Here is a 21,747-nt window from a genome sequence, read left to right as displayed (position 1 = left end):
GGTCTGATCATTCGGCCTGTGGCCTTGGTAAGTTCTTGGTGAACGTAGATGCTAAAAGAAGGGTAGCCGCCTGATAGGCACAGGGTCGGCCAAGCCCTAATCTTTTTAGCTAAGTATTAGAGGGGTGGCTATGTGTTTGGAACCAGTCGGCCATCTTCTTATGGAGAGTAGCCGACTATATGTCCAGACGACATGCCCCTATTGTGAGTAAAATACTCAATGGAGAGTAGCCGACTGTTAAGGTACAGACGGCATGCCCCTCTGAAGATAGAGTGAAAAGCTCAATGGAGAGTAGCCGACTGTAAAGGTACAGACGTCATGCCCCTCTGAAGAGAGTAAAAATACTCAATGGAGAGTAGCCGACTGTAAAGGTACAGACGGCATGCCCCTCTTAAGAGAGTAAAAATACTCAATGGAGAGTAGCCGACTGTAAAGGTACAGACGGCATGCCCCTCTTAAGTAAGAATAAAAATTAAACATGGAGAGTAGCCGACTATTTGTTAGTAGGCGTGCCCCTCTTAGTACGAAATTGAATAGTAAGTGCAAACTTTTATTAAGTAGCTCTTGACTATTTACATCATTCAAAAGAAATATTTCTTAAGATTATCTACATTCCAAGTTCGAGGCAACGGTTGTCCGTCTGGTGTTTCCAGACGGTAGGTACCGTCCCTGACTTCCTCATAGATTCGGTAGGGTCCTTCCCAGTTGGGAGTTAGTTTGCCAGACTCATTAGCCCTACCAACTGCTTCCATTTTTCAAAGTACAAAGTCCCCTACTTTGAGTGGACGCCTGTGTACTTTTTTGTTGTATGATCTAGTCATTCTTAGGCGATAGATCTCATGGCGCAAGACAGCATTGCCCCTCTTTTCAGGAAGTGAGTCTAATGCCAGGCGCATGGCTTCTCAGTTTGCCTCTTCGTCATATAGCATTACTCGAAGAGTCAGCTCGTAGTGTTCTATTGGAAGAACAGCTTCCGCACCGTAAGTTAGGAGGAATGGAGTTTCTCCATTCGCCCCTTTTTCAGTCGTCCTAATGGCCCAGAGAACATGCGGTAGTTCATCCGCCCATAGGCCGTCTGAGATGATTTTATTAAAGGCTTCTACCTGGCCGTTTGCTTGTGGACGGCCGACAGATGCAAAGTAGTTTGCAATTCCTTGGTCACCCAACCAGCGTTTGAGAACAGGCGTCTCAAATTGGGGACCATTATCAAAAACCATAGACATGGGAACCCCGAACCGAGTGATGACATTTTTCCAAATGAATGAAATTACATCTTTCGTCTTGATTCCCTTTACAGCCTCCGCCTCTACCCATTTAGTGAAGTAGTCGACGGCAACAAGTATGTACCTCCTTCCGCCTGTAGCAGGCGTATATGGACCCAGAATGTCCATGCCCCACTTAGCAAACGGTAGTGGGCTATGAATGGTAGTGAGGTCAGTAGCCGGACGGTGAATTAGTTTGCCAAACCTTTGGCACTTGTCACATTTTTTCACCATCTCCATTGCATCTGCTTCCAAAGTAGGCCAAAAGTAGCCCTGCCGCCTTGCCCTTTGAGCAAGCGTCCTACCGCCTATATGAGAATCACAGTAACCAGAGTGAAGATCGTCTAGTATCTCTCGTCCCTTTTCTGGAGTAACACACTTTAAGAAGGGTTGAAGGTACCCCTTTTTGTGAAGTTCTCCCTTTATCATTTCAAAACAGGTGGCTCGTTTTTTCAGTGCTGTCGCCTGTTGAGGATCATCCGGCAGTGTACCGTTTGTAAGATATGCCCTGATTGAATCCATCCAGGTTGAGCTTCTGTCTAGGATTCCAATAGGGTTTTCCTCGATGCTTCTCTTCTCCATTACTTCCCAAAAAACAGTTCGAGGAGTATCAGAGGAGGCGGATGATGCTAATTTTGACAGTGCATCCGCCTGGTTGTTTTCTGCTCTCGGCACTTGGATCAGATGGAAATTCTCAAGGGAGCCGACTGCTTGTCGGACCGCCTGTAAATACTTGATCATGGCCGGATGGGTTGCTTCGTATTCGCCATTTTACTGACTCACTATCAATTGTGAATCGGAACAGGCGTCTATTTTTCTTGCCCCTGCCGCCTTGCACATGCGGATCCCGGCTAGTAAAGCTTCATATTCTGCCTCATTGTTTGAAGCCTGAAAACTGAAGCGTAGAGCATACTCGTACCTGTCGCCCTCTGGCGACTGACATATGACGCCTGCTCCACAACCATTTGAAGTAGAGCTTCCGTCCACATATACCTTCCATACTTGGTCTGGAACTTGAGAGTCAGGAGGACGAGTCATCTCTACAATAAAATCAGCAAAGGCTTTCCCCTTCACTGCTTTTCTAGGCTCGAATGTAACCTCGAGGCTCTGTATTTCTATGGCCCATTTGATCATTCGGCCTGACGACTCCATGATGGTAAGTGGCCGCTTGATAGGTTGGTCTGTATACACGACGACTGCATGTGCCAAAAAGTAGGGCTTCAATTTTTTAACAGCCATGAAGAGTGCAAGACCAAATTTCTCCACTAGGGGATACCTCAACTCAGCATTTTTCAGTACGTGACTGACAAAGTATACCGGGAGCTGACAGCCGTCTCTTTCAGCAAGGAGAACAGCGCTTAACGCATGATCAGAGACGGCCAGGTACATGTAGAGTACCTCTTTGGGCAAAGGGCTGACCAGCCTCGACAAGGAATGTAAGTGAACTTTTAATTTCTGGAAGGCGGCCTCAGCATCCGGCCCCCATTCAAACCTTGCCTTTTTCTTAATTGCCTGGAAAAAGTATAGGCATTTGTCGCCTGATCGGCTTAGAAATCTTCCCAAGGCCGCCAGACAACCCGTTAACTTCTGAACCTCTCGGATGGTACGAGGCGACTGCATGTCAATGACCGCCTGCACCTTCTCAAGGTTCGCTTCTATTCCTCTCTGATTGATAAGGAATCCGAGAAATTTCCCAGACTCAACTCCAAATACACATTTCTTGGGATTGAGCATGACATGGTGCCGCCTGAGTGTGGCGAAAGTTTCTCGGAGGTCCGACAGATGATCTTTCTGAAGTTTAGTCTTGACAATCATATCATCAGTGTATGCCTCGACGTTTCTCCCAATCTGATCATAGAACACAGTGTTTATCATTCGTTGGAAGGTAGCCGGGGCATTCTTAAGACCAAACGACATGACCGTGTAACAGTATAACCCCTGATCAGTGACGAAGGCCGTCTTCTCCTGATCTTTCTTCCATAAAGGAATTTGATGGAAACCAGAATAGGCGTCCATAAAACTCATCAAGGCATGGCCGGCTGTTGAGTCGACCAGGTTATCAATTTTAGGCAAAGGGTAACTGTGTTTGGGGCACGCCTTGTTTAAGTCTGTGTAGTCTACACACATTCGCCAGGTGCCATTCGGCTTTTTAAAAAGCACCACATTTGCAACCCAGTCTGGGAAGTAACATTGCCGAATGAACCCTGCATCAAGTAATTTTTTAACTTCGGCGGCTGCCGCCTGACTTCTTTCTTCGCCATGGTTCCGCTTCTTTTGTCGTACCGGCTTCTTTTTCGAATCCACGGCCAGTTTATGTACCGCCAGATCAGGACTAATGCCTGGCATTTCATGGATTTCGAATGCAAAGATGTCCTTGTATTCTTTCAATAGTTTGTGAAAGTTGTCACCAAGGTTTCTCAGAGCAGTCGTCCCAACTTTGACTGTTCGGTCAGGACTTGAGTCGTCTAAGATTAGGTCCGCATGCTCACCAGCCGGCTGAGGGCGGAACTCATCCGGCCGCTCCTCTGCCAATGATTGCTATTTTCTTTCTTTTCTTGCGGCCCCTGTCTGGGATGCCTTTCTCTTTTTGCCGCCTGCTTCTTGAACAGGCGCACTCTCCTTGTCAAGGTCTGCTTTTTCACCGCTTGACCCAGTAGCCATAACAGTGGGCTTGACATCCGAGAGATAGCACTCTCGGGCCATCCTCTGATCTCCCCTTAGGGAGCCGACTGTTCCATTATCCCTCTCAAACTTGAGCAACATAAGAGATGGGATTATAACATCCTTGGAATTATTCAGCGTAGGTCGACCCAGAATCATGTTGTAGGCCGAGAGTTCTTCTACTACCAAGAACTGGACTACCATGTGTCGTCCTTCCCCTTTTTCGCCCAGGCGGATGGGTAAATCTACTCGTCCCAGTGGGCGGACGACTCTTCCTCCAAACCCTACTAAAGGGTGGGAGGCCGGATGTATGCAATCAGTCTGATATTTTAGTTTCGACAGACATTTGCTACTGATGAGATCTGAGGAGCTTCCGGTATCTATGAGGATTCGGCCAACTCTCTGGTTGGCCACTTTACATTCAATAACGAGAGGGTCGTCATGCGGCCCCCTTACCCCTCCTAGATCTTCTTCAGTGATGACAATCTCAGGAAATGAATATTTGGACGGCCGTTCTTGGTGAACGGAATTTACATCTAACCGCCTGATATTGTCTTTGTTGCCCCTAATTGTGGGGTCGCCTCCTGAGAAGCCGCCTGCAATGGTGTAGAGGACTGCATCATCTGTATCGGAGCTGCCGGCCTGTTGATTCTTTTTGGCCGACTGCTTTTTAGAGGAAGTGTTCCCCGCGGATTTCTTGACATAAGTGTCAAGATCACCTTGCTCAGCCAGGCGGTCTAGGTACCGCATGAGACTGATGCACTCATTGGTGTGATGACCAACATCATCATGATAAGCACAGAATTTATCTTTGTTCCGGTTGTTTGCAGAACCATTCATGGGGACCGACTTCTTAATTGAGATCCGTCCCTTGATTTCTTTTAGGATAAACTGGTTATCCTTGTTAAATGCATACTTTGGGGAGTATGGTTTGAATTCTTTTTTCTTTTTCTGGGCCGGCTGTTTAGAGGAATCAGCCGCCCTGACCTCTTTTCTTTTCTCATCTTTGTTTGACGACTGTTTCTGTCGTCCTTCTCTTTTGTCGAACCTTTTCCCGTCCGACTGTTTTATCGTACAAAGATCAGTCGCCTGTATATAGGCTTCTGCTTCAATCAAGGCCTTTTGAAGAGTCGCCACCCTTTTTCGAACCAAATCAAATTTGAAGGTAGACCCGTCTTTGAGACCTCTGAAAAAGTCAGTATAAGCTACCTCATCCGGTAACCCTTGAATCTGTATTCTCATCAGGTTAAACCGCCTAATGTAAGAACGAAGCCCCTCCTTCTCGCCCTGCTGAATTGTTCCCAAATCAAGGGTCGTTTTCTTCGCAGGGATGTTCATGGCGAAGTTGGAGGCAAATAAGTAAGCAAGCGTCCTGAAGCTATTTACACAACCAGTCGGCAGGTTGCCGAACAATTGCTGTGTAATTCCTTTGAGAGTCGCTGGGAAACACTTGCACCAAGTGGGATCATCCAACCCTTGAAGGTACATCAGGTTGGTGATGCCATTAGATGGTCTTCTGGGTTAGTAGTGCCGTCATAGGCGCCTACTAGTACATTTTTCACTTTGGTCGGCTGAGCGGCTTCAGTAATTTCTTTGGAAAAGGCCGACGGCTGTTCACCAAGTCTAAGCAACCGTAGCTGCCAGTCCATAGGTTGGACGTTTTTTGCTGCAGGTCCACCAAACGGAGGTGGCTGCAAAAAATACTGTTGTTGCGGCACAAATGGTAAGTTTGGTACCGCCTGGTCACTATGAAAGCCGGACTGACGGGAGGTGCCGCCTGACTGACTCTCATGGTACGACTAAGTATGCCTCATCGAGGCATTTCACAAACTGTCTTGAAAGTTTGAAGTAGAGGCCGACTCTGACAATCGGTCACTCTTCTTCTGCTCTAGCAGTAGCCGAGCATCTGTGAATGTTTGCTTCGACCCGTCCGCTTGAATATGACGAACAGGTTTCCTATTTCCAGTAGGATAACGGAATTTTGTGAAATGAAGGGCAGGTGGCTCCCGCTTCCTAGATTTAGGATGAGGAGTCGCCTCTCGCCCTTGAACTGGCTTCCTCTTTAGTGAAGTGGAGGGTTTCTTGGCCGACTGCTCCTTGACTGGAGCAGGCGTCTTCTTGTTGATCAACTCTTGAATCTCTCCCTTGAAGTCCCTCATGAAGGTCATGAGTTCGTTCCTTGTGATGGGAGCAGACCCATTAGTCGGCTGTTGCCGAACAGGCGGTGCGCCTGCTGGCTCGCTTCCTATTTGAAGATGCTCCCGTTCCCTCATTTCGGTATGACGGGTACGTCGGGCCCTTAGGGTCCCGTCTGAAGTTGTATGAGCTTCAACTTCAAATTCACTTTCGGTATCATGGTCCGACTGAACTTGAGGGTCGTCTAGGGGACGCCTCTCTTCAGGAGTCGGTACAGACTTGGATGCCATCTCAGAAGTACTCTCCCCACAGACGGCGCCAAAAGTTTCGGGGTTTTCTGATGTCCTGCGGGAGAGTTACAATTCCGAGACTGGAACCGGGCGCCTGTACCTGCAAAATAACGGAGACTCCTGGGAGCTCCGCCTCCAACGGTCAAGTTAGTACCTGATTAAGGAGTAATTAATACGGAAATTAAAGTGATTTGGTCTCTCTAGGTGAGAGTGTTTAATGTAGGTAATCTGCTTTGTTAGCGAGATCAGCCGGTTATTACTGTGTGTAATTAATGTGTTTTTTCCGTAATGTTTCTTGTTCTCCCCCTTAATGAGGATTAAGGGAGGTATTTATAACCTTAGAAAACGTGCCCATCCTAGGTTTAGGTAAACCTAGGGCCGATTGGGCTTCCCTCGGAAGTTGGGCCTGGGTGGCCGGTTTCTCCATTAGGCATGGAGTATGCCACATGTCTTGACATAACAGGTCCAAGGTGGACGAATAAGCGCGTGCCACGTGGGAAGCCCTGACTGTTCCAACTGGGGGACACTTGGCAGGACCTGATTGGTCCACGTGGCGCATTCCGATTGGTGGGAGCAAAATCCCCTAATCAATTGTTATTCCAATTTCCCCTGTTATTGGCATTCATGCTCTGATTGTATTGCCCTTGATTACCTGCATTTTGTTGGTAATTATTCTGATTACCAAAATTACCATGTTGATTATAAGACCCTTGGGGATTTTGGTCCCTTTGGTTCCTGTTTCCCCACTGGTTTTGCTGTTGGTAGTCAGAATTATTACCCTGTTGATTATAATTGTTCCCTCTTTGATTAGGTGGTAAATATCTGTTATTGTCATTCCTAGGTCTATTATCATAAGACAAGGCATTGACTTGTTCATTATCACACTCATTACCATCATTATAGTTGGATTGAAATTTGGAATCTACGTTACAGGCAGAGGTATCATGGTCATAAGACCCACAGTTTTCACAGAATATACATCCAGCAGGCATATTATTAGAGTTAGAGTGCATACCTGCTCCCTTAGAATAGGATGGAAGATTTTGATGCGGTGGATCGTTGAGCTTCTCTTTGATAATTGACATTTCCTTACCTAGATTTACAATTTGCGATGTCAAATTCCCGATTGCATTAAGATGGTCTACCGAATAGACCGCTCCTCCACTCTTGCTCATGGCCTCTAACTCTCCATCTTGCCAATCCATGTGGTGTCGTACCACACCTTCTATGATATCAATGACTTCCTCTTCGGTTTTGTTCATAATGGGGCCACCTGCTCCCGCATCCAAACTGGTCTTCCCTTGAGGACTCAATCCTCTAATGAAAATCTGTAAAACTTGATATGTTGGGATTCCGTGGTGTGGGCACTCTCTTTGATACTCCTTGTACCTTTCCCAGGCTTCGGAGATTGACTCCCCACTCCTTTGCCGAAATCCCTGGATCAAAGCTCTAGCATCGACCGTCTTCTTTTGGGAATAAAATCTTCCCAAGAATGCTGTCGTGACATCATCCCAAGTGTGTAGAGAGTTCGACTTCACCTCCTTCTCTAACCATTCGAGAGCTCTCCCAATAAGTGAAAAGGGGAAAAGCTTCAATCTCACGAACTCTTGATTCACCCCATTAACCTTGATGGTATTGCAGTACTTCTCAAATTCGTTCAAATGAGCCAAAGGGCTCTCATGCTTGGCACCACTAAACTGCCTTCTCTCGATGAGGGTGATCATAGCCGGCCGGATCTCGAAATCATTGGCCTCAGTAGTGGGTGGAGCAATCCCACTTGAAGCTCTATACGCCCCAGGAGTTCCCAACTCCTTAAGGGGTCGTGGTGTTGGCCGATTGGGTTGGCGCGGTATGTCTGCCATTGGAACCTGTTGTGTGTTGTGTTCCTTTCCTTGAGAGTTTGATGACGTCAATCGAGATTTACGATTGCTCTTCAAAGTTCTTTCGATTTCTGGATCGAAGGGTATTAATTCTCTCTGTTTAGACCTGCGCATACACACTAACCAAACCAATTAAATAGCAGGGCTACAAGTGTAGCCAAAAGGGAAAAACCTTTTTGTGATTTTTACGATGAACTAGACTCAAGAAATCAAAAAGCAATTAACAAACACCGTTCCCCGGCAACGGCGCCATTTTGACAAGGGTTAAATCGGTCGCTACAATCTAACTCTCAATCAAACAATACTTATACGAACACCCTATAACCAAGTACAATGGCAAATAAAGGTTCGGTCCACGAGGAACGAGAGTAATTGCAAATCAATCTTAAACCTAAGCTAGTTCGAAATCAATGCAAAATGGTGTTCTAAAATACTACTAATAAGATGGAATAAATCAATAAACTAAGACACTAGGGAGAACGGGAATCCGCCTAACCATTGGTAACTAAGCAACAACGAATCACAGAGACAAACGGGATATGCAAAGACTATAAGTCTGATCAATATCATGTGATAGGAAGACAACGGGCAATACTAAGCTTGGATTTCTCATGCACTTAACATTACTCGATACATAATTAAACCACATTCAATAATGAAATACTCAATTCACAATCTCTTGTTCAAATCAAGAATATCATGCAATCAAATTAAAGATTCTAGGTTAGCTACTCCTATTATAATGAATTAACATGCAATCACATATAATCAATTTAATCACAATCCGTTTATCAAAATCAATCCTCAATTACATAGATTACCTAGGCCGGGTTTCATCCCGAAACCCTAGCTAGGAGACTACTCACACATATTCATACTCAAAGCAATAATGAATTCCAAAAGCATAATAGATATAAACATGAATTCTGATTAAGGAATAATAAAGCTTGATTAATAAACAAGAATGAATAATACCAATTGTATTGATGCCAATCAATGGAAAAGTTCAGAACTTTGATATCCGTCGTCAATGAATAATACAAAGAACCTTCGCAAATCTTGCTTCAAATCAATCCAAGAAAACTAAAATCTCTAGGAAATTCTCTAAGAAAACTAATGAATCTCTAATACTAAGAACGTTCTCCAATAACTCTCTACAAAGGCTCTCAAAACTATCTCTAAAACTGTCTTTTAATCCTCTTAAAGTCGGGCCTTATATACGTCTTCTAATTCGGAGAAGTCAAGCGCGCAGTTAACCCTGGATCAGCACGGCCGTGCTGTATTTGGCACGGTCGTGCTAGCTTGTCAGTAAGTAAACCGGGTTTCTTCTTCAAATTGGCACGGCCGTGCTATATATGGCACGGCCGTGCAGCTTCCTGGGATGACCGTGCTAAAAATGACACGGCCGTGCTGAATATGCTCTAGCACGGGGCTCATACTGAAGCTGACACGGGCACAGGCAACATCTGGCACGGCCGTGCTAATGGCCTGCACGGCCGTGCGGGTGCGTGGATACTGACACGGCCGTGCTATTGGCTTGCACGGCCGTGCTGCCTTGCCTGGGGTTGCTTGCTTATAGGCCAGCACGGGTGTGCCTATGGTAACACGGCCGTGCTGCCTGTGTTATGTAATCAATGCACGACACTTGAACTTCCTTAACTCCTCGGACTCTGGTCAAGGCTAGCTCGGTTACGCATCAAGGGCTCGGGATCTGATTAAACTTGGTTGATATTACCTGAAAACACATCAAAAACAAACCGAAAACCCGTGAAGCACGTAATATGGGGAACGTAAGCATAACAAGGTAATAATCGGCCAAAGCGGCCCCAAATACATCCAAAATCATCCTAAAATATGCTCTAAAGCGCGCCCTAAAGTGCGCTTGTCATATGTCTATTGTGAGGAGGAGAAAAAGAAAAAGAAGGTTGATGAGAAGATGTGTGAGGAGGTAAGATTTCCCGATCTACCCTATCCTCAAAAGTTCTTGAGGCATAAGATGGATGAGCAATTTGGGAAGTTCCTTGAAATGCTTAAAGAAGTTCATGTTTCCATCCCTTTTACCGAATCTATTCCCTAAATGCCTAGATATTCCAAGTTTCTTAAGGAAATTCTATAAGGGAAGGAGGATTGTAATGAGGTCAATTCGGTGGAAGGAGGGAAATATTTTAGTGCTCTTATCCATGGGAATCTACCGGAGAAGTTGGAGGATCCGGGGAATTTTTCTATCCTTTGCAAAATCAAGAAGTTGATGTTTGAGAATGCACTTTGTGACTTAGGAGCTAGTGTGAGTATCATGCCTTATTCGATTTTCAAAAGACTCAATTTAGGCGAGCTTCTACCATCCAATATAACCCTTCAATTGGCCGATCGATCTATCAAGATTCCTAAGGGGAGAGTTGAGGATGTCCCACTTAAGATTGGGGAGTTTGTTTTTCCCGTTGATTTTGTGGTGTTAGAAATTGAGGAAGATGAACACATTCCTATCATCTTAGGGAGACCTTTCTTAGCCACCTCGGGAGCTTTGATAGATGTGAAAGGAGGCCGCATTACTTTGAGATGTGGTAAGAAAGAGGAAAGTTTTAAGTTGAAACCAATGCATGAATCTATGTCTTTTATGCAAGAAATGATGTGTGCAAGTTCCTCTCGTTCTATCGACAATGTATGTATGATTGACTCTTTTACTAACGATGCTCTTGAGAATTTTGATGATGTTCTTGCAAGTTTTGATAGCATGAAGGTTAGTTAAGAGAAAATGATGATTCCCAAGCTCATGGACGAGGAGAAAGTTGAGATTCCAAGTTGGTTTGAGCTTATTCCTTAAGATGAAGGGGAGGTTTCTATGATTGTGAATGTTGAAGTTCCATCTACATTGAACAACAAGCCAAAGAAGAAGGCTCGTGATTCCAAGAAGTTGAGAAAAGAAAAATGTGGTTTTGAGAAGTGTTTCATGGAAGTTTCATCAAGCAACGAATGAAGGTTGCTAAAAAATGAAGAAGATTTTGCTCTATCTACTACCTTGAAAAAGGTGGTGTTCTTTGACCCTCCATGATTTGGAGGAAGGGTCGAGCTTAGGACCTTAAGCAAGCGCTTCCCAGGAGGCAACCAGGAGTTTCTAACCTTTCCTTTTGATTTTTGAATTTTTCTTGTTTTTCCTTCTTTTATATTTTTTTTTTCTTTCACTTTTCTACTTGTTTGGATTTGTAGGATGAACTTTTCGGGATTGGATTTCTCCAAGCAAGCATGTTGAATGGAAGGTGTTTTGTGGTATTTGTCATGATCATGTTCGATCTAATCGAAATTTGAGGTAAATAGGTAAGAATTTTAGTGAGGTAAGTTAGGAAGTTCATGCTTTGAAAGTTGAAGGAAGTTGATGCTTAGTGAGTTCTTGTGGTGGGTTCATGAATCTCAAAGCTTTGAGCTCACTAAAAAATGTATTTTGCTACTTCCTATGTTGGTGTTTATGACCATCATGATTCATGTACGCACCCAAGAACCCATCGAGCATCAAAGAAAGAAAAAAAAAAGAGAAGAATAAGGGTGCATGGATGGTGCGGGCGCACATCAGGTGTGTGCAGGCGCACCAAGCACGGCTCCCCCTTATTTCTTCTTCTTCTTTTCTTTTCCTTTCACTTCCTCATTTCGACTATATATCCTCACGACTCTCAATACCATCAAACCCTCATTTGTGCGCACCTCTACACCTCCATTCTCCATCAAATCTTCATCAATTCTTTGCAAATTTCACTCAAAATTCATTAAAATCAACTCCATTTCCATTCTACTCATCAAAAATCACACAAATTCACCAAAATAAACACCTAATCTCTCTCCTCCATAGTTGGGTATAATTTGGGGCTTTTGTGTATGATCAAAATTGGTGGCTCAAACTTGTTCAAATTTGCTTCATATATGGTATAATCATCTTCTATAACTTCAATTTGCTTAATTATATCATATATATGCATGTTTAGAATTTTTGTATGAGCATGAATAGTGGTAGTATGGTTTTTATGGATTTTGATGATTGATATTGATTTTGGATGAAATTTTGTGATGTTTGTTGATTGATTTTTCATAACATTGTCTTGTTTGTTGATTTTGTAGCATTTGTGATCATTTTTTGTTGGAATTTGTTGAAGTTTAAATTTGGTAAAATTGGTAGTAAGGTGCTCATATTGGTATTGGATTGATTGTTTGTGTATTGGATTGTTGGTGAAAGATTTTCTTGGTTGTTCGGTGATTTTGGTTGATTGGATTGAGCTTGTATATTGGTGGAAGTGTTGGTTTTTGAATTGGTGATTCTTGGAGTCTTGGTGTTGATTTTGAGTTGATTGATTTTGGTGAACCAAACTAACCACAAAAATGTCTAGCCTTATCAAAAAGTTTACCAAAAAGCGAAAAACCAATGTCTCCATTGATGAACCTAGACCTAGCACATCATCTCCAAAAAAATGAACTCCAACACCACTACCAAAACGCAAAAAACCTTGACCCTGAGCAAAAATCCCGCTACCAAAAGCTCAAAGAAGAGAGGACCCTCAAACCCACCCGCCACTATCTCCGTCGCGACATGACTAGTTTAGGGATAGATGAGGATGTTAGGGAGTTGCTCTTAAACTTGAGATTGGGTACCTTCATTGCTGATTCTTACCGCACCTACAAGGAGCCAACTTTGGAGTTTTTGGCTACTCTTGAGCTTGTGCCCGTGGAGGGGCAATTCCGGGTGCGATTTCAAATCTCCAACGAATTCTTCGACCACTCCTTAGAAGAATTCAACGCAGCTTTGGATTTTGATCCACATGGTGATATCTTGGATCTTGAACATTACATCATTCCGGAGTATGATCAAAACACTTGGTGGGATGATATCTCGGGGGTTAGTGAGTTCATCACAAGTGCCGCCAAGATTTCCATTGTGCACCAACCTTGTCGTTGGGTGGTACACCGACTTTTGGGCTATGTTGTGTTCCCCAAGCAAGAGTTGGGGAAGATGAGCAAGTTAGAGCTCAAGATCCTGTGGTTGGCCACCCGTCCCGAGTATCGTGGCCGTTTAAACTTGGGGTATGTGTTTGCACAATATTGCATTGCTGTGAGGGGCCGGAGCGCCGGTGAGATACCGTGTTGGGGTATGGTTACTAGGCTCTTGACTCACCTCCACCTCGATCATTACTTGCCTTATTGTAAGGAAATTGGAGATGGCACTACTATTTTTCTTGATTTGAAATAATTGGGGCAAGTGCAATTCATCTCCAAGCACTATGAAGATGGGAAGTATGAATGGTTGAGGGACAATGAGCATTGGTGCTTTTTGCCTAACGCCGGGTTGACCTCTTCGCACCGGATCAACGCCGAGAATGTGTGGCACGTTCCCAAGTCTTATCGGCGTCTCAACTTTGACTTTGATGATAAAGAGGTGGATGAAGAAGAAGAAGAACAACAAAATCAACAACAACATCGTCAACAACAACAACGAATTCTACAACAACAACAACAACAAGGGCAACATTCTTATGCTAGTGCTGACTTGGAGGCACTTAGTGAGCAAATGAGCGGTTTGCAAATCCGCTTAGAGGGCATGTATGATCAAGATTTCGAAGCAATCTACAACTAAATGAGAGGTATTTCGGAAATGAAACAAGGTATGTTCATACAACAACAACAACTTTATGGTGCGGAAATTGACCGCGGGAACATTGTTCCCCCAGCTAACTATCCTTATTTTCCTCCCCAGCAAGAACCTATACCTTCATATGGGCACCCGTATTGGCATGGACCTTCCGTTCCCGATTATGAGCGTCGCTTCTACCCGGATGAGCAAGGTAATTACGATTACAAGGCTCCCGGTGGATGTGACTATAGGGATGATCCTAACTACCCCTATGTACACCCTAAACACCCCTACAAGCTAGCTTTGCCCAATAACTTCACCCTTCTTGCCCCTTGGAAACAAGATAACGTTAAGGGGCATTATGGGTGGCCCGATGGCTTCACTGGAGGTTGGGAGCCTTATCCACCTCCAACCTTCGATGACCACGTGGGCAACAATGACCCCAATGGGGCCGGGGCTAGTAGTAGTGGTGGTAGTGGTCATTAGTTCCCTTGCTTTTTGTGCTTTCTGCCTCCATCCCTTATGTTTTTGTGCTTGCTTTATATTGTTGGGATGTTGAGATGTATCATTGTTTAGCTTGGGGGAACTAATTCTTGACTCGGTAGCCAATACTTGTTGTTGTATGCATACTTTGTTTGCTTGTTTGTTTTTTATGCTCTTCTTGTTTGGTTTGCTTTATTTTCTTGATCTTTACTCCTCTTGATGCATGATTGTTTGCCCGATATGCTTGGTTTTATGTTGTTGTTGTGATTATTTGACTATGATGATGTTGTTGTGTTTGCTCCCTTTAACCCAAAACCCTTTGATCCAAATCCCTTAAATTCAAATCTTGTAGTTTAGTTTAGTTTTCTAGTTAGATAGTTGTTTTTCTTGTTTTCTTAGATTTTCTTTCTTTTCTTTCCTATACTCTTTGATAGTTTAGTTGTTGTTTTGCTTAGGTGTTTATAGTTTTAGTTTAGTTTCCTTTTATTTGTTATTTTCTTTTCTTTGTTTTGAAGTTACTAACCTTTCTCTTTGTTTATAGCTTCTTTTATTTTTCCTTTACTCACTTGGGTTTTTGAAGATGCTTTTGGTCTTGGAGCACATCGATGGTGGTTTCTTTTTGCCATCGTTTATTTTCCTAAGCATGGATAGCCCGGTGAGACCTTTCTAATTTTTCTCTTTATTTTCTTTGGTTACATAGACTAGGATTAGTTTAGGGGAAGTTGAATGGTCTGAGGATGAATGCTTGTTAACACGTAATGTGTTTGGGATCGATGACGATGTTGTCATTCGATCACTTATTTGTCGATTGGGATATATATGTGTTTAACTTGCTTTCTAGTCCTTTTCTCCTATTTTCCTTTATCTATGTTTCCTTTTCCTTTCTTTTATTTTCTTTTATTTTCCTTTTCCTTTATTTTCTTTCTTGTTTGTGGTATGATTTTGAGGCTTATTTTTCCTTTTTGTGTCTTTATGAGTTGGACTTTGTACATTGGACTTTGTCTTTTGCGTGATTTTCTTCCTAAGTAGTAAAGGTATGCACGGTTTGAGACTATGTTCGGTTGACTCTAGGACAGGTGTATGCTAGTGTAGTTGGTTTGAACTAGAAGGATCATGAAGCCGGATTCTACTTGTTTGTGGCATGCTTGGTAGTTTCTCCCTATAGTCAATTTGACACCACTAGTGATTTTTGCTACATCCATGTGAGGTTCAACGTTTTTCAAGCCTTCAACCTATTTTGTATGAGCGGCGTGGATCCTTGACTATGCAAACCTAATCTATAAAGCTTGATGTATGATTCTTAAACCCGAGACCGAGCTATATAGGGAGGACAAAGGCACATTTTTTGGGGTGGTATTTTTCATTCTTAGGATAGTTTGTATCATCTTTATTTTTGGGTTTACATTTGCCTTCTTGCAACCATTTGAGCCTTATACCTTATTTTCAAGCCACATCTTTAGTTCTTTGGCCTTTTGTTTCATTTTCTTTATTTTCTTGGTTTTTGTGAAGCAAATTGATCATAGTTGATGGAGTTTGTGGTGGAAAAGTTGGAAATTTGGTTTTTATGAGTACAAGATTGTGTTAAGTTTTCTTTGCGAAAAATGGCATGTGTTTGAGAAAAAGCCGTCCTTAATCATAAAAGGCATGTACAAATAAATTGCATTATAGAAAAAGCCGTCCAAATTTAGCAAAAGGCAAGGACATTGCAAGTTTTAAGTATAAAAAAAAAAAACAAAACATCGAAAAAGTGAAAATTCAAAAATATTTTGATGTATTCTTTTCTCCTTCTAAGCATTGAGGACAATGCATCATTTTAGCTTGGGGGAGAAGCGTTTACGCTTTTTGTATATATTTCTTGTGAGTATAGCTTCAAGTAAGCTTGGGGGTGTTGTTTTTGTTTGGTAATTTCTTGATTGTGTTGTTGAGGATTGATCACCCTTTTGCTTCACTTTTTAGGAAAACCACCAAATTTTAAATTTTAGCCTACCTTCACCTTTTATGCCTTACGTTACAACCTTGGGGAAAGACCTTTCGACCTAGAAAGTTGAGTCACTATTCGGGGGAGGGAATCATGGGTCATTGCCTAAGGAAAGGGGATGCATAGTCAGATTGTCGATTAGCCTAAATAAAATCTCTTTTTCCGGTTCCTTCGAGGAATAATAGGGATGCTCACTAAGGGGAGATTTGAGACTAGTGGGGAGAACACGGTAAGATTGTTTGGGATGAACGTGGATTGTGATGTCTAGTTCCTATGCCTAGCATACCCTATGTTTCAATCAACCTTAGATATCTTGAAAAGTGCATACCTTGATTACTTGAGAAAGACTTTCATTTCTATGCATTATAGTCTCTATAAAGTCCATTTCGCAAAGGTTTTATTTTCATTTTTCTTTTCTTTTATTTTTATGGATTTTCCTCTTTCATTTTTGGTGGAGAGTTGTGGGTAAACTCTTAGGACACCCTTACGAGACCTCACTTGTCCTCATAGGCGACTTTGGGGTTTAAAGGGCTTGTTGTAACTAAACACAACCGTGATTCCTACGACAGTGAGTCTTAGCGTACATTCTTATCTTGAGTCTTTCTTTTTCATTTTTAATAAATTTTTCATCCTTATTCTTTCTTGCTTTGTTTTTCTCGAGGACGAGCAAAAGTTTAGCTTGGGGGAATTTGATGAGTGACATTTATGGAATTCATTTGATCTCTTTGTGGATGAATTTCATTTCATTTTGTAGCTCTTTTCCTTAGTTTTCCTTAGTTTTTCTCTTTATTTCTTTACTTTGTGCTTTTCGTAGTTAGTTTCTTTATTTTGTGCATTACCTTGTTTATTCGTTGTTTTTATCTATTATTTGTTTGTTTTCATTTGTTTTCAGGTTATGATCGAGCATCCAAATATTTCCGAGCTTCCCTTCAAAATTTATCATCACATTGGATGCCTTGTGCTAGCATTTTGAGCTTCAAGTTTAGAGGAACTCGAAGGGCAAGTCTCAAGACCGGTGCACGCATGCGGTGGGGGCATCATCTGTGCCACAAACCCACCAAAATGCTCATATACTTACTGCCTACTTTGATGTTCATCACCATCACCAAGTTCTGTGCACAAGGATGATCAAGATCGAAGAAGGGGAGGAGGAGACCCTCCTAGGTGCGGCCGCACAGGAGGCGCGTGCGGGCGCACCCCCCTGGGTTTGTGCCTGTACCCTGCTCCGTGCGCCCTCTTCTTCCCTATGTGCAGTCGCATCTGCGTGGGTCTATTTTTGGACGTCATAACCGACTTCTCCCTTGTATATATTGTAGTTTCTTTCCATTTTTGGGGAGATTCAATTTTTAATTGTTGCACTAGATTGCATTGTAAGTTCACATTGATACGGACCATTGATTTGTGGCTTGCATTTACACGATTGAGGTGTCTCCTGATGTTTCCTAGCTAGAGTTAATCGTAGTTGACGCTAGTTAGACCTCTAGGAGAATAGCTTGATATGCTCTTTTGGTTGCATGATTGATTTTCCCTCACATTGATTGACTTAGCCAATTTGACCTCCCAATTAGCCATCTCCATTATGAATGCATGTGGATCCTAGCCTAGTGTTTATCATATTTGATTTTCTACAAGTTTATTTGTTGTCATTAGCTCTAGTTTTAGCATACAACCCCACTTTCGATTTCGGAATAGTTTAGCGTAAGACAATAGACATTCAATCACTATTCCTTTGGGTTCGACCTTTGACTTGCTACTATACTTGTATAGGGGTTGGCTGAGTGTATAAATTTTGTTTGACCGGTTGGGGAGGGTAGTCCAACAACCTATCATTTCACCATCGATCAAAGTGCCACTTCATGGTCAATGAAGGAGTGGTACTTGGTCTTCTTATTTCTGATCGTGGCGTCCAAGTTGACAAAGGAAAAATTGAGGTGATTGAGAAACTTCCCCCTCCTGTGAATGTCAAGGGAGTGAGAAGTTTTCTTGTTCATGCAGGGTTTTATCGCCAATTTATAAAAGATTTTTTAAAAATAGCAAAACCCCTCACTCAATTATTGCTTAAGGATGCCACATTTGAGTTTACTGATTCTTGTATGGAGTCTTTTAACAGGATTAAGGAGGCATTGATAACTGCTCCTATCATACAACCTCCAGATTGGGATTTGCCATTCGAGATCATGTGTGATGCGAGTGACTATGCTGTGGGAGTCGTGCTTGGACAACGAAAGAACAAGGTTTTGCATGCCATTTACTATGCTAGTAAAACCTTGGATGAGGCTCAGATGAATTATGCCACCACTGAGAAAGAGCTCCTAGCTATTGTGTATGCTCTTGACGAGTTTTGAACTTACCTCATTGGTTCGAAAGTAATTGTCCACACTGACCATGCCGCTGAGAAGTATCTCCTAGCAAAGAAAGAGGCTAAACCGAGGCTCATTCGATAGATTTTTCTCCTTCAAGAGTTCGATTTAGAGATTCGAGACAAAAAGGGTGACGAGAACGTTGTTGCGGATCACCTCTCTCGATTAAGATTTCAGTCTACTTCACATAGCCCTATAAATGACTCTTTCCCCGATGATCATTTATTCTCTGTTTCTTCTGTATCTCCATGGTATGCTGACTATGCTAATTTTTGTGTAGGTGGTTCACATCCTCCGGATCTGACTTACCAACAACACAAGAAGTTCTACCATGATGCCAAGCGGTACTTTTGGGATGACCCTCATTTGTATCGAAAGTGCGCTGATGGAATGTTTCGGAGATATGTAGCGGATTGGGATACCCATGGTATCCTTCATCATTTCCATAATCTACCTTCTAGTGGACATCTTGGTTCTACTGCAACTGCCTACCGAGTGCTTTAATGTGGTTTCTATTGGCCCTCATTATTTAAGGATGCTCGTGCTTTTTGCAATGCATGTGATAAGTGTCAAAGAACAGGAAATATATCGAAGAGGCAAGAGATGCCACAAAATGGGATTCTTGAGGCCGAGCCTTTCGATGTCTGGGGCATTGATTTTATGGGACCATTTCCCTCTTCTAGTGGGAATCGGTACATTTTGGTTGCCGTGAACTATGTCTCCAAGTGGATCGAAGCTATTGCGTCGCCTACTAATGATTCGAAGGTCGTTATGAAGCTATTCAAAAAGATCATCTTTCCGCGTTTCGGAGTCCCAAGAGTTGTCATTAGTGACGGTGGTTCTCATTTCCATCAACGAACTTTCAAGTCTCTTCTTATAAACAAGAAGTCAAGTTGAGGTATCTAATCGAAAAATCAAGAGAATCCTTGAAAAGGTAGTCAACAAATCCCGCAAAGATTGGTCATTGAAGTTTGATGATACATTGTGGGCATTGCGAACGGATTACAAGACTCCGTTAGGGACAACTCCGTATCGGTTGGTGTATGGCAAAGCATGTCATTTACCGGTCGAAATGGAATACCTTTCACAATGGGCCGTCAAGGAGATTAATTTGGATCTAGAGAAGGCCGATGAAACGAGACTTCTTCAATTGAACGAGCTAGATGAGATTCGGCTCGATGCTTACAAAAATCATAGGCTCTACAAGGAACAAACGAAGAAGTTTCACGATAAGATGATCCAAAAACGAGAGTTCAATAATGGTGACAAGGTGTTGCTTTATAACTCAAGACTTCGACTTTTTCCTGGAAAACTTAAGTCTAGATGGTCCGGGCCTTTCACAGTCACCGATGTCAAAGCATATGGAGCCATAGAGGTTGCTAGCGAAAACGACACGAAATTAAGGTAAATGGACAACATTTAAAGCTATATACCGAGGGTGCTTTCATCGGCAAATTGGAGACGATTTATCTCTACGATACACCAATTGATGCTTGATACTAAGGTAAGAAGTCGAGCTCACGACTCTAAATGAGCGCTTATCGGAAGGCAACCCGTCTTTTTTTTTTTTTATTTTTTTTTAGTTTTGTTTTTCCTTTTCTTTTTAGTTTCTCTTCCTTTTTGCTTTTAACTTTTCTATATATATATATAGAAGGAAGCAGAGGCAGCCAGCGCCCGCTGGGCCGAGCTCCCACTAGCAGCCCAACGTTCTGCCTGGGCCGCTGGAATTCCAAGGCCCGCTAGTTCTGGCACCCAGGTAGCTACACGCATCCCCAACAAAAAAAACCAGAAAAAAATAAACAAGAAAAGAAGTTTCCAGCCTACACGAATCCAAAGTCACCCCACCCCCTTCTCTCTCAACCTCTCCACCACCCCATAGCCGCGCACCGCTGCCTACATCACCGACGCCCCACTGACGCCCCACCGGCGCTGCTCCGAGACACCAGTCAGCCTCCCTCCACGAAAAAAAAGAGAAGAACCCTAATTTTTCTCAAGGTTAGGGCTTTTGATTTTCTTTTTCAATTTGGAGAATTGGTTGAAATTGCAATTTAATTGGTATTTGATTTGAGGTAACCAACAACAATATTGTTTTAATTGCAAAATGCATAGGTATTATTTTCAATTTTTCATCCAACTTCTCTTCTTGAATTGTTTACATTCATATAAAAATTGAAAATTTTGCCTCTTGTATATTAATATTTGCTTGTTGATTGAATTTGTGGTGATTAATTTTGATTAAACATTGATATTTGGTTGGTGGTTGATTGGAATTTATTCTACTTTGGATTACTAGTGTTGGTTGGAGTATTTTGTGCTTATTACTATTCGATTGTGACATTGCATCATGAGAACCACAAAAACCACTAGTTCTCACCCAAAGTCCACTCCTTCTCCACTTGCACCACTAAGATCTACTCCCACAAAGAGAAACCCACCTCGAAAAGCAAGAGCCTCACCTTCAAAGAAGCATCCCAAACTACCACATAAATCCCTTCCAAACACTTCTCATATCAACCCACATTCCACCTCTCACCCTTCCTCAAGTTTGAGCAAAGAAGGCCTTGGTTTCTCACTTCAAGACCGAAAAATCAAACCAACACTTCGTTATTCACAAGACGACGGTAAGAAGCTTGGGGTTTATGATTGTTTGCAAGAAATAGGTCGAAGGTGTGGTTGGTCAAAAGTTCTAAATTTGAAGGAAGAGGTTTATCCGGATTTGGTTATTGAGTTTCTTACTTCTTTAGTAGTGTCTAATAATGGTGACATATCTTTTTCTCTTGATGGAATGGCACATTCAATGTCACCAAAGGAGGTTAATGAAATTTTCGAGTGGCTTTGTGATGGAACTATTGGTCCATCGGAGTTTGGTTCGTTTTGGGGTGACAAGAATGGATTACAATTTCACCAAAAAATATTTTGGAGAGAACTCACATGTCGAGATGATTGGAAAGTTCGTCTTACTAAGTATTTTTCAATTGTGAACCCTGTGCCTCGTATTCTGCATCGCTTGCTTCTACAAGTGTTCTTTCCAAAGACAGAGATGGGACAAATTGCTACAAGTGATTTCAAGATGCTTTGGTGGTTCTTAC

General features: G+C 42.6%; 1 protein-coding gene across 1 annotated transcript; it reads left to right on the top strand.

The window, feature by feature from the left end:
• The first annotated feature begins 19,730 nt into the window (after positions 1 to 19,730).
• On the top strand, positions 19,731 to 20,066 carry LOC110687058. Its single transcript, XM_021863686.1, has one exon. The coding sequence runs from the start codon at positions 19,731 to 19,733 to the stop codon at positions 20,064 to 20,066; it is 336 nt and encodes a 111-aa protein (XP_021719378.1).
• Positions 20,067 to 21,747: the final 1,681 nt, after the last annotated feature.

The sequence above is a fragment of the Chenopodium quinoa genome, unplaced genomic scaffold, assembly GCF_001683475.1.
Source record: "Chenopodium quinoa cultivar QQ74 unplaced genomic scaffold, ASM168347v1, whole genome shotgun sequence".
In the NCBI taxonomy this organism is placed as follows: domain Eukaryota; kingdom Viridiplantae; phylum Streptophyta; class Magnoliopsida; order Caryophyllales; family Amaranthaceae; genus Chenopodium; species Chenopodium quinoa.
Note: the sequence above shows the minus strand (reverse complement) of the source record. Positions and strands in the feature narration are given on the sequence as shown.

Coding starts and splice junctions, on each gene's coding strand:
- LOC110687058 (XM_021863686.1), top strand. CDS start 19,731: ATGGAATACCTTTCACAATGGGCCGTCAAGGAGATTAATTTGGATCTA.